Source organism: Grammomys surdaster, unplaced genomic scaffold (assembly GCF_004785775.1).
Source record: "Grammomys surdaster isolate TR1022 unplaced genomic scaffold, NIH_TR_1.0 97, whole genome shotgun sequence".
Classification (NCBI taxonomy): Eukaryota; Metazoa; Chordata; class Mammalia; order Rodentia; family Muridae; genus Grammomys; species Grammomys surdaster.
This window is the reverse complement of record NW_021604576.1, coordinates 6,842,472-6,856,479: the sequence shown is the minus strand read 5'-3', so window position 1 is coordinate 6,856,479 and position 14,008 is coordinate 6,842,472. Positions and strand designations below refer to the sequence as shown.

Sequence of the window (14,008 nt, the reverse complement as noted above, 5' to 3'; positions counted from 1 at the left end):
AGGAATGGGGAAGGAAGGGAAGAGGGGAGGGGAGGAGAGGGAAGGGGAGGGGAGGAGAGGGAAGGGGAGGGGAGGAGAGGAGAGGGAAGGGGAGGGGAGGGGAGGAGAGGGGAGTGGTATACATGAAATGAAGCTTAACAGGACAGGTTAGTGAACATCAATTCCTTTGCTTCACCTGCAAGACATTAAATCATATACTCTGGGCACGATGTGTTTCAGCTACATGTGTTTAATAATTAAGACAGTCTGTGTTCTTATTTGTATAATTAACACATCATGTAAGTTAGAAATCCAAACAAGATTAAAGACAATCAACACAGACTTTGCTACAAACTCTACCCTCACCTACCATCGCTGGATCATTTGTCAACCACCCATGTTTTTGTCTGTCCTGACAAAATATTGTAGAACTATAATTATATTTTCTCATTCTCCCCCTTTCACAGAAAAGGTAGAACACCATCAACAGTGACCTGCATTGGCATGCATTTCTCCTTTAAAATGGACCCTGCAATCCTGTGTGGACATGTCATAGTTTTTCCACCACCCCTATCACAGTGATTGCTTGATGGTTTTAATGATTTTCAGTATGTATGCCTTTGTTGGTGTACAGCTATATCTATCTCATGAATTTCTAGAAAATGCTGACATAGTTTGTCATAACTATTACCACACCGCCCTCTAAAGGGAATATATTTACACTCCAGTGCTACAAGAGAGTTCCCAAGAGTCTCACAGCCAGTAATGCTACATTTTTCAAAAATAAAGGTAAATTTTAATTTACAAGAGTAGTATTTACAATATTGGTCCAATGGTTTAGGGCTAAGGAACATGGGAATATAGTAAAAATGTCCTACAATGGAAAGAGGTAAAATGTCATCACTTGAATACATTTTACTCACCCGGTCCTTAATCTTTTCAGTCAGGAATGGCTTAATCATGGAAAAGACAGCATGGAAAATGACTGGCTCCTTTATCAAATGGATGCCACGCACTTTCAGTGGAAAGGAATCCTTTTGAAAGGAAAGAACAATAAAACCTTAATAACACAGCATAAATAGTGCAGTTACATTCCTAAAGGCAAGTCTTTTCTAGGAACACACTATAGATTTATGGGAAGGGTCTGTAAGATTGCTCCTTTGGCGATGTACCTGATAGACCAGCATGAAGACCTGAGGTCAGACCACAAGCACCCGCACACAGACACCATGGCTGTGCCTGTCCCCAGAGCAAAGGAACAGAGGAGCAGAGGCAGGCAGATCCCCGCTCTACCCAGCCTAGTGGAAATGATGAGCTCTAGGTTCAGTTCAAGGCCCGGTTTCAAAATAGAAGCTGGAGAACCATAAAGGCCACCACACACTAATCTCTGTCCTCCAACGCATATGGATGAGCACGCATGTGCACACGTACACAGCAGAATCTAAAGTGAGACTTTCTTTTCAAAATGATTTATTCCATCAGCAACAACAACAACAAAAGCCTGGTTAATATATTGCCAGTGCACTCAGAAAAGATCTATAGAAAGCTCGGGTTTTTCCCCCTCTTAGATTAGGCCAAGTATTTTAAGAGCCACTCCCCCACTTTCAGCAAAAAATCTATATCCTAATCACATATAAAGCATCTCCTACGTAAACAATGACAATTTGGGACATTTTGATTTAGTATTTTTTAGAAAAAAATATTTTTAGAGAAAAAAATAAACATCCATGTAAAGTAAAAGAATATAATAATAGGCACACACTTTTTAAACGTTGACATTGGTATATATCTTTATATCTTTAGTATCAACGTCTTTTGGACTACCTAAAAAGTTAAGACCTGAAAGAAAAATAAGTTCAATAGTTTTCTTATCCAAAAGTTCAATCATTACTGTTAATGAAGACTTTTTTCTTCCTCTTTTATGAAGAATTTCCCATCTTGACATTTAGAGATATATTATTAATTTATTTTTACAGATTCTATGTATAACATTATTTAAACTTAATTGCCAACATGCTCTGTAATCTTCTTGCATCCCGTTCTGTCCTATTTTTGCAAGATGATTTGTGAAGAACATTGTGGGCTTTAACATTGTTGAGATGGTCCATCAAATGCATAGATCATCATTTAAGTGATCATTTTCCTATGTCTCGGCAAGTAAGCTGTATCTAATTTTCCTCTATTAGAAGCTATGCTGCAGGTAGTGCCTGTGGATAGGAAGAGAGGTGACTGTAGAACAGTCACCCAACCTAGACCCAAACTAGAACCCTTCAATCACTGCTGATTTGAAATAGTCATTATATGCCATCACCCAGGATGGCCATTAAATACAAATACATTTGAAATACTTAGGAAAGTAGCTAGCACATAGTAAGCTATTACCATTACAATGCACAAAATCCTTACTATATTTATGATTATCCTTAATCTAGGTCCCAGAAATAGAATTACTAGATTAAAGGTAATGGCTATTTTTAAAGACTTTTCCACCTAGAAAGATGGCTCAGTTAGTCATTTGCTTGCTGTGCAAATACTAGTACTTGGGATTGAGCCTCAGATTCATGAGGTGGGAGGAGCTAAGCATCTTGGCATATGTTTAAAATCCTAGCACTAGGGTGGTGACAACAGGCCTCTAGGGTTCATTGGGGCCAGTATAGCTTAACCACTGAAGGCCAATGAGAGACTGAGTCTCAAAATAGAGTAAATGTACCTGAGGAATGAACCCTAAGGCTGTCTGTCTTCCTTAGATATATTTACACATGTGTAGCTACACAAACAAGAACAAAGTTACATACACAAAGACTTGGTTTCTGAAGAAAGGAATATCAGTTTATAGCTGGCAAGACATGTGACATCTTATTATATCTTTATTATAAATATTTTTGAGTCAGTTTTGTTGTTACAGTTGTTATAACATTAGGTCTCATGTAGCCCAAACTGGCTTCCTGATCTTCCAGCATGCTGCAGCCAAATCCTGGAATTACAGATGTGTTTTACCATGTCTGGCTTGACAAAAATGCAATAAAATCACTTTATTATTAAAATGTATAAATTCTGTGGTTATTTATCTTGAATATACTTATTTTTGAAGTATGTTACATTTTTAATATAGTAATTTTATTTACTGTTAACATTATTCAAATATATATCATCTCTAATATTTAAGTTTCTAGAAATATACAAACACAGAGACTATTATATAGTTATCACTTAACAGTTGAGATATATACTCACTGTAACTACAGCAGCAATCTTTTTGGCTACAGATGGGGTAATTTGGAAAGCATGAGAAATCTGTAGGCCTTCCAGGTCAAATATAGCCTTGACTCCATTCCGTTGAGTTTCCACCTCCTGTACAATGAGCTCTGATGTGATCAGACTTACACGAAATGCATCATAGACTGTAAAAACTTTTGGGTCCCAGTATGCTACAACAAACAAATAAAAAGACACCACATCTTAGGATGAAGAATTCTTCACATCCTTGAGTGAAACATCACAGATATGTTTTAAGGGAAGAGAGTATTTTAAAGCCTAAAGAATGCTTAGAAATAAAATCACAAAGGATCATACATTAAGTAATAGATTGAATTGAGGCTAAATATTTGCCTGCTTCTCCCTCCTTCCTTAAATTTCTGAAAATTAATACATTTTTAAGAGTATGGGATAGGGATGAATGCAGATAAAATTTGATTGATAAATGAAATCACATCATCATTTCAAGAGAAGGCTGTGCCTAGAAATTGAAATGTTTAGTGCCGCTGACTATGCTTCAGGTTCAGAAACAGAAAAGTGTGAGCCTGGGTTTCAATCAGTAGTGAGTATCATAGTAACTTGTGGTTTGGATCTGAAGTATACCCTCAAGGTCATGTGCCGCAGACTTGGTTCCTCGTGCATCAGTGTTCAGTGATAGTGCTTTCTGGAGGGAACTAGCCCATGAGAGCTCTAAGATCATCAGGGGATTAATGTATCTACGGATTCATAACATAGTGTGGACTGTTGTATGGTACGGAGAACTTTGGAAGTAGGGCCTGGTTGGAGGAAGTGGGTCATTAGGGGTGTGCACTTGAAGAGGATATTTTGTCTCTTGTTCTTACTTGTTGCCTTCTGAACACCAGAATCTTGTAAGCTTTCCTCCACCCTGCTCTCCCTGTTATGATCTGTTGCGTCAACACAAGCATAAGTAATGAAGTCAATCAGCAATGGGCTCAGACCTGTGGAACTAATCTTTCTTCCTTTTGTATTGATTTCCTCAGAAATCCTGTCACAATGATAGACAAATGACTAACACAGCAACCAAAGAAGTTTCCAAGGGAAAGGCCTGTGGAGCAGATAGACAAGCTGGTCACGTGCCAGGTCTCCAGGACCAGCAGTACAGAGTAGTCATGTCCCTACAGGCTTGAGCAGGAAGCTGGTCTTGAGGAGGCAGCTGTACGTGCCCAGAGAAAACAGAGTTCCTATGGTAAGAGGAGATATTGATATCCTTGTCCACACAGCCTGACCCTCCCCATCATTCATGGGACAGGCCGTGACAGGTAGAAATGATAATAGTAATGGACAGGCAAGCGAGTAGTCTTTAAAAATAAACAAGATTTATTTAAAACATTGTCATATGATACACACACAAAGAAGACAGGAACCAAACTCCATAGACAAAGCAAGAAAAAAGAAAGGAAACAGTTAAGAGAGAAAACTAAATTAAAAGGAGCAATAATTTCAACAGCTTTAAGAAGAGGAGACTGGAAGCGATTTGTAAGAAGAGATAGGGACAGAAAAATGATTTAATGGGTAAAGGCTCTTGGCACCAAGTCTGATCACATGAGCTCAATATGAAGAACCAGCATGGTAGAAGCACTTGGAAGGTAGAAGCCGGAGAATGAGGTGTTCAAGGACATATTCAACTATACAGTGAGTTGAAAGCCATCCTGTGCTCTCTATGAGCTCCTGTCAAAAGAAAGGAGGAAGGGAAGAAGGGAGGGAGGGAGTAAGGAAGGGATTTCATAAGATAGAAGTTCGTGCACACTTCTGAAGCCAAATAGATCTTGGCTTGTTTATCAGATTTCCTGCAAAGAGAATTGCTCGCCAAGGTTGCCTTAAATCCTTTCAGAGTGAAATCAGACCGGGACTCACATGAAAACCTTGAGAAGTATGATGGGAGAGCTGCAGGAACACAGAAGTCTGGCTGAGAACCGAAAAGGAGGGACTGGAAGTGGTCAGGTAAAGGCCGGAGTGGGCGGAGGAGGAGTTTTGATTTTCAGCAGCTGAAACTTAACAGTTCTAAGTGTTGGTATTATCCAGACTTGAGGAAAAAAGATAAAGATCTAGAAAGGGAAAACATGGCCCTGGGGTTTATAGGAAGTCACAGTGGGATTTTTCTTTGCTTAACAGCAACCCAGATTCTTGGTAAGAATATTGGAATTATGAATCCAGTTCAACAATGTGACACTCCTCCAGCTGAATGCTACAATGATGAAATATGAGCTCAACAAAGGAAATTTCCAGATCATAAAACAGTTTCTGAGTAATTACTGAGCCAACTCACTTGTCTGACCTGTTTGGCCCTCTATTCACTTTCTGTGAGTATAAATTAAAAGTTCAGTTTCTCATTCAACTCTCAATAGTTCTGTGTAGGCTAGTGGCTACTATAGAACAGGATTATTACAGAATGTGCTATTGTACAATACTGTCTGACTAAACAAGCCCGATAAAGAAAGACATGAGAAATTAGAATTTTCATTTCTTCTCTAACATCTACCTGGAATTGATTGTTTATTGTGTGCCAGATAATGTTCTTATTATATTATATGTGTGTGTATTATGTACTATATAAAACAAGATGTAATTCTCACAGCACTTCTGTGTTACAGACTATATATATATATATATATATATATATATATATATATATATTACAGATTTCAATAAAATCAACAGGCTCCATAGCTTCAATTCATAATAAATCAAGTACGATTAATACTGAATCTTCATTGTTAAAATTTGATTTTGCTGCTGTAGTACAGTAGTTGGTCTCAAAGGTCTCACGTTACATCCTCTGTCGAAGGGTTTGATACGGGTCAACATAAAGACACGGGCTCTGTATTTCCTCACTGCTTTTACTGTACACATATGGTACAGAGTGGAGATGGTTTCAGTGAGCTTCTATGAAAACAGTCTATCACAGATGCAGCTACGTCATTAAAAGTTTACTCTGTTATATTATTTATAAAATTCTACATTTCTTTTCATTCATGAATAACATAGCACATAAGGGACTTGCAACTTACCTTTCTGTTCTGATCTTCCTTAAAATCTATATATCTTTGATGTTAAATATCTTTGAGGCAAACAACTCACCTCTCTCTCTCTCTCTCTCTCTCTCTCTCTCTCTCTCTCCTCTCTTTCTTCTCTCTTTCTCTCTCTCTTTTGTGTGTGTGTGTGTGTGTGTGTGTGTGTGTGTGTGTAACATGTACACTTGACATGTACATAGAAGTTAGAAGTCAATGATGGGTGTCTTTATCATCTATACCTCATATTTTGAGCCTGGGGCTCACTGACTTAGCTAGACTGGCAGGCCAGAAAGCCCTGGGGATCTACCATCCCCATCATTAGGAGACAGACAAGTACTGGAGCGTGCACTAGCTTTTTACATGAGTTCTGGAGATCTGAGCTCAGATGAATGCTTACATAGCAGCTTTTTAGCAGCTGAGCTATTTTCCCAGCTACTAAATAACAAATGTTTAAATAACTATATTCCCAGAGACCCAGACTATGCTGCTAAGGTATTTGTGATTAAACCCCCCCACACACACACACACATTGAATTTCTTGCTATAAAAATGGTGTTTTATTGTCTTTCTCACTATAAAAATCTCATTTTCATTTATTTTGTCTTAGTTTCTACACTAAAAACACAAAACAAACAATAACTACCCAGCCAGGTACTGCAAATCCCAGACCTTTAAAAAGCTGAGGTAGGTGATCAGAAAGAAATATAATAAAACATCTGTATGCTTCAATTTTATGCTCTTGGAACTTAAGCACGGTTGTCATGTAAAATATAAGCACCACTTAAAGGTGAATTTCAGATAAATTGGGTGCAAGATTTATCATAAGTATGTCCCAAGCATACTAAAAACATATTTGTGGTTTATCTGAAATTTGAATTCAACTGGGATTTTTATAATACATTGGTTTCTTTTTTTTTCTAATTTAAGCATATATTCTGGCCAGCCTATCCCTAAAGAGCTTCTTTTGACTTGGGTGGAGCAGCGGGAGAAAAAAGCCACACTGAGTGCTCTGTGGGTGAGAGCTTCATGATTAGATCTTTTTATTTGGTATATTGCTGGGGACAGCATATAATGACAAGGACTGCCTGCAGTGTACTGGGATGGAGATATCTCAGAAGCCTGCGGCAGATCCTTGTAAAGAGGATGGCCCCTGGGACCCTGAGAAGCAGGAGACACATTCCTTCAGGGGACCTGCCATCTGAAATAAGGGACTGCTTGCAGTAGGCTGGGATGGATCTCAGTAGCCCATGGCAGCTCTTTGTAAAAGAAGTAGTTGTTCCCATTTCTCCTAACATTAGCCCTGGAAAATGGCTGTGTAGATTTCATTTGTTCATGACTGTTTTTCAGTTGGCCTTGGTGTGCATAATTATTCTATTATGTCTGACTTTCTTAGTTCTTTCTCCTTCTGCTCTGGTGAATTCTGTGAAACTAGGTGTTCCTTGATGTAATGATTCTTAAACAATTAAAATTGAGTCATAGGGCACAGCACAGCACAGTCCTAATGACCCAGGTGCATGCTGTGTGTTCTCATCTTGGAAACAATGCAATAACAGCACAATGGTAGTTTCAGATTAATGCTTGACTTGCAAAGAAAGTTTGAAGAAATTATTAGAAAATGGAATAAAGCCAAGACTGGGACCCCAAGAAAGGAAAAATCTATTGAAGTTATAAAGTAAGTTTTGCACAATGTTTAAGAATGGTTCCTAGATAAGGAAGTATAGAATACATAAAATCTTATACTCTTAAAACTAAGTCAAAACACTTGGACTCTTAAAAGAGTCATTGTGTGCAAAGTACAGAAGTATAAAGCTAGTGGAACTACTGAGTTAAGGGTTAACTTGATTCTTTCTGGCCACTGCCTGGCAGCTTTGCCCATGTCAAAGAGCTTCACAGGAAAATGCAAGTAGCTGACCTCAGAGCTCTGAGCTCTGAAGAATAATAAGCTAAAAGTAAAAGTTCAAATAATGATAAGTTTGCAATTATTATTTTGGCTACAGACCTGGGAATAAGAGAAGCTTGAAACTTTGGGGAAGAATTGTTAATTCTTCGTGGGATGTGGTTATTCTTTTGAATTTGATTTGGCAATGATTATACAATGTCTTTTTTTCCCTATCTGCTTTTGGAGTATGAATAAAAGACTGGGGCAAGGAAAAAATGAGAGAGCATGAGAAGAGTGAGTGAAGAGAGAATGTGAGGTGTGTATGGAGAGTGTGTGTGAGTGAAAGGAGAGTGCATGTAGTATGCGTGAGGTGTATGTGAGATGTGTGTGAAGAGTGTGTGTGAGAGTGAGAGGGGAACGCCAGAGGTGTGTAGGAGTGTGGGAAAAGAAAAGCGCACAGGAGAAAAGCAGAGTGCACAGGAGAATGCAGAGTGTGTGCAGCCTCAAACTGCGAGTGAACGAGTGAGAGAGAAAGAAAGTAGAGAGTGAGAGAGAAACTTTAAGCCTTGAAAAAGTGCCTGTCAGCTTATACCCACAAAATAGTCTGTGTATATTTATTATGCACCTTCCAGATATCCCTGCTTCCAGTTGAGAACTCTGATCCTGTATCGAGGCTTGGCCCCGACAATATATAATCCAAGGGCAAGAAATACAGACTCCAGTCATACATACTAATCTGATACTTTCAAAACTTAAAAACAGCATCTCCTTAAAACACAAAGCAGTTGAGGTAAAGTCAGAGATCTTATACAGAGGTAAGCAGTGAACATTATTAAATGAACATTTTAAATCTTTAAAGAAGAATTAATTAGCTGTGCATGGTGGCACATGCCAATGATCCCACTAATCAGAAGCTGAGGCAGGTTGAGCCCTTGAGCCCAGAAGTTCGAAGCCGTTAATCTGGAAATTATAAGTCCTTATGAGCAGTGTATTGAGACTCCATTGAGAGAGACAAACAGAGACTGACAGATAATGGTAAATATAATTCAAAGAAATTCTGTTCCTGAAATAATGATTATTCAGTTATTCAGTTGGACTGAGACAGGGCTGAGAGAATGAGATTCTCTTCTTTCACCTGGAAGGTTTTACTTTTTGGTTGGGTTGATTTTGTTATTGTTGTTTGTTTTTTCCAATGCAACACCTTTAATAATTATTTAGGAATTTCACATCGTGCATCCTGTTCACACTCACCTTCTAGCCATCCTTGGTCATCTCCCACCCCTGTGACACCCCTTCCAAAGAAAAAGAAGGAAGAGGAGGAAGAAAAGGAAGAGGAAGGAGGAAAGAGAAGGGGAAAAGGAGGAGAAGAAGGGGAAGGAGAAGGGGAAGAGGAAGAAGCAGGAGAAAAAATAGCAGCAGCAGCAGAAGAACAGCAACAACAACAACAGCCACCACCATGTTAATGTCTGTAGCCCATGTTACAACAGAAGGCCATGAAATGTTTATGGTTTGTCCTGTCACCTTGAAGTCTTAACCATACAGAACTAAACATGTAGCAGAGATTATGGTGCACCAGTCATGGATCTGAATGTTTATGTCTTCTCCAAATTTACATTCTAGAATTTTATCTACAGGTTTATGGTCTTACTCTGTGTGTACCCATGCAGAGCACACATACACACAGAAGTGCATGCCATGGTGCACATGTAGAAATCAGAGGATACTTTCTGGAAGTTGGGTCTTCCCTTTTATTATGGGTTCCAAAGTTTGAACACAGATTTTTTTTTAACAAGTATGTTTATATATTGAACCATCTTAATAGTGTAGTTCATGGTTCTAGGAAGTAGATTTGGGAAGGCCATTAGGGTATAAGGGTAGAATCCTCATGAATGGGATTAGTGCCATTTTAAGAGGCCCAAGGGAAACTATACTGCTTTTACTATGTGAGATCAGGGTGAGAAGATCTCTGTGAACCAAAACACAGGCTCTCATCTGAGCAAAAAAATCAGTGATGCTTCAATGTTGGACTTCACAGCCTCCAACACTAAGAATTGAATTTTAATTTTTCTATTCAACCAGTCTAAGGGACTGTTATAGCAGCATGATCAGATAAGATATTGACCAAAAGAAATGCTAGAGCATCTAATAATGAATGAGTAAGTGAAGACAGAATGAGTGCAAGAAGATGCTGTGTAAGACTCACCAATTCTGTAAATGACAACTCTACTGCCCGTAGAATCCCTGGACCTGAGCACTCCATGGTAACCAGCCTTCAGAAGTCCAAGAATACTTCTAGGATGCATATCTGCACTTAATTCTGGACATTCTGCTCGCCATTTATAATAGTTTTTCATTAACTGAAAAGTAAAATTAAACATCTCCATAAGTGATGTACATGGTAAGCATTTTGTAAAACAGTTAAAAAGACTTGCTGTTGTGCGTGAACCTTGTCATCTATCATATCAGATCTGGAAGAGCTTTTTAGTTGTAAAAGCCAAAGTTCCTTTCATTTAGGAATTGAGATCCTTATCTGTCTTGAGGTAAGAGTTGATCCTGAATTCAAGACTCAGTCATTGTTAATTGCCATCAGTTACAATCTCTTAAAATAGTTACCAACAAGTCCAGACCTTCTGATGTGTACCCTCCAAAAAGAAGGGGGATTGGCTTTGGATGTGAGCTGGTCTTATACTTTACTTAGACAAATAGTGTAGTTGTGGGAATGACCCTACACTACAGTTAAAAAGCCTGGTGCCTTCTGAGAATGCTTTCTGGGATCCAGACATATGAAGATTACTGGAAGGCAATGGTCCATATGAAGAGAAGCCCAGGAGATTAAGAGGCCATCCTAACTTCAGTCAGTTTCCTCTGGATACCATGAGGAGTTTCCTCCTCATGCTTCCTTTTGCTGAACCTCAGCTAAGCCAGAGAGCACAGGCAAATGAGGAGTTGTGCTGTAGATCAAAAAGCTTAAGGAATATTTCCTAATTAGCAGTAGGAATAATACCCTTAGTAGTTTTTAAGCAAGTCAATCAAATGAATTACAAACAAAAAAAATCATATAAATAAACAATAGATCTTGACAAAATACGGTTTAGAGGAAACCCATCGTCCCCAGCTGCATAGAAGTTCCACCATAATAGGCCAGTCAACAAAATGTTACTATCATTTGATTTTTTTGTGATTTGTCTGTATCTTATTTTTTCTTTTTTTAAATTTTTATTGGTTATTTTATTTATTTATATTTCTAATGTCACCTTCCTTCCTGGTTTCCCGTCCGCAAACCCCCTATCCCATCTCTCCTCTCCCCTGCTTCTATGAGGGTGCTCCCCCACTCCCACCCCTCTCATCTCATCGTCCTGCATTCCCCTTTGATGGGGCATTGAGCCTTCACAGGACCAAAGGCCTCCCCTCCCACTGATGCCAGATAAGACCATGCGTTATACTTGATTTATGCTTAAAGCTTGCTATTAGCCACACTGAACCTCAGTTAGGTGAAAGGCAAAGCTACAGTAAGCATTTTGTGGAAACACTAGAAAGATAGTGTGTATAAAGTTCATTCTCCATTGAGTTAGGGTCTTAATATCGTGAAGGTTCATCAAAGCAACTTCATATTTGAAATCTATTATTATAAACATGGTAAGTGTAGCTACAAAACTGTAATAATCCAGAAGAGACCCTACAATAGCTTATGCAGAGAATGAATTGTGGAGGAAGTCTCTGGCTAGGACTGGTTAGGAGAAGAGCCAGTTGGACTGTGAGAGAGGTGTCACCATGGAGTTCTCTAGGACACAGCCTCTGTAGTCCTCCCTTCTCTTTCTCTCCCCTCTACCTATTCTCATGTTGTCATCTTTCTTTCAGTCTGTCTCTCTCATCTGTTCATCTAATAAAATCACCTTAGCTTACAAAAGAGAGACTTACAAGTGCAGCAAAGTAAAAAGGAAGAAAGTCAGTCAATTTGCCAGCAAAAATAATTGGTGACCTAAATAGACATTTCCAAAGGCAGCAAGAACAAGAGGCTCATTGTAGTTCTGATGCATTCATTCTGTCCCATACTATGAATTTCCCTTCTTCCTCCTGTCCTAGATGTCATCGGAATCAGTGTCAATAACATTTTATCATGCTCATTTACTTTTTTGACAGTTTCTTCAGATAAAATCAAGCCTTTAAATTCTGATTCAGTGTAAATGTGGAAAGTAGATTCTTGGTGACTATAGAGAATGTTGGCTTTATTGTCCTGGGAATGTTAAAGTGTATTACAGTATAAAGCATCATTGAGCTAAGGGAGGAAGCACATTCAACATGTCTCTGCAGAGTGGGCTCTCAGGAGATAGGAACACGTTAAATGAAAGAACAGATCAACGCATGAACCCGTGGGCTGTGCCCACACTTGAAAAGAATCACTTCTGTAAATATGAACAACCGCTGTTATGGATCTTGGCACTTACATCTCCCAAAGGTTCAAAATCCAAATCTTTGTTCATTTATTCTATGCTGATAAACAAATTTACAAATCCAACTGATATAAACGTTAAAGGTAAAAATAAATTGCTCCTGAAAGCAATTCTAAAGCCAAACTCAAGTTCAGAACAGTAACAGCAAAACTGACTACAAATGAGTATTTGTTACTGAGGACTGCCTATTTCAGCCAAAAATTAGAAATTTCTACTTAAAATGTTATATTGAGGGTCCGTTCCTTCTTACATTTTCTGATGTGTTTTCAGACCACCACCACCACAACAATAAAACATATTTGTGCCACTTTTATACAGTACAATAACAGCATCTCAGTTCTACCCTACAATGACCATGAGAGGTAACTACTGTTATCCCATTGATAGATAACAAAGCCATGAGAAATTAATGTTTATCCACTAAGAAGTAGAAAGATTGAAATTTATATATGCTATGATAAACTTAACAAAAGAAGCTACAGTTTGATGGTAATTATCAGGAAGTGGCCATAGAATTATTAACGCTTTGAAGTGCTGATAGAAATCACAATGATAAAGTATTGAAACACTGTATATGCATTGGGATATTTTGTTGCTAATAGTATAATGACATAAATGACACAAATTATAAAGAGATGAAGTCTGTCTAGCCCAAGGTCTAGTAGACCACTTATGCTACTGGCCTTCTTGCTGGTAGAGTCCTCAGAAAACACTAGACATTATATGGCGTGTGTGTGTGTGTGTGTGTGTGTGTGTGTGTCCCCTCTTCTCTTATAAAAAGTATTAGTATTCCATCATGAATGCTCCACACTGACTAATTCTTCCAAAAAAGCTCACTTCACACAGTAGTTGGATTACATTTCTGTCCTTTTTCTGGTGATGGTGAGGTAGTTCGAAATAGGATTTTAATGTGTAGACCTGGCTGTCCTAGAACTCACTCTGTAGACCAGGCTGGCCTTGAACTCAGAGATCTGCCTGCCTCTGCCTCCCCAGTGCTGGGATTAATTATGTGTGTTACGACCTGGCTTTTCATTTCTGCCCTGTTAATATTTCACTGTATGAACTGAACTTCAATATAAGTCTTGAGGAAACAAACCATATGCAAACCATCACAGCTTAATACAGAAATGTAAGGAACTAGACAGTTTGCTTGGTGAGCAGATGGTGGCTATTTTTCATTCTTACTGTTCTAACCTGAAGGAGCCAGTATAGTCTTCCAGACGAACAGGCTTTCCTGAACTTCAACCAAGTTCAAAGCCCTATACTACGGCTAAACAGCTATGTGAGTACTGAGGACTCTATATCTCAGTTTCTTGAAGAAGAGGAAGAAGAAGGAGAAGGAGAAGGAGAAGGAGAAGGAGAAGGAGAAGGAGAAGGAGAAGGAGAAGGAGAAGGAGAAGGAGAAGGAGAAG

General features: G+C 38.6%; 1 protein-coding gene across 2 annotated transcripts in view; it reads right to left on the bottom strand.

Annotated features, from left to right (window-relative positions):
• The window catches only part of Ttpa (alpha tocopherol transfer protein), a 23,431-nt gene that overhangs the window by 5,952 nt on the left and 3,471 nt on the right, over window positions 1-14,008 (bottom strand). For both annotated transcript variants that reach the window (XM_028780294.1, XM_028780290.1), the window contains exons 2-4: window positions 10,349-10,502; window positions 3,214-3,407; window positions 903-1,013 (exon numbers count right to left, since the gene is read on the bottom strand). In XM_028780294.1, coding sequence (XP_028636127.1) covers window positions 903-1,013; window positions 3,214-3,407; window positions 10,349-10,499 — 456 coding nt within the window. In that variant the 5' untranslated portion in view covers window positions 10,500-10,502. The remainder of the gene's footprint in view (window positions 1-902; window positions 1,014-3,213; window positions 3,408-10,348; window positions 10,503-14,008) is intronic.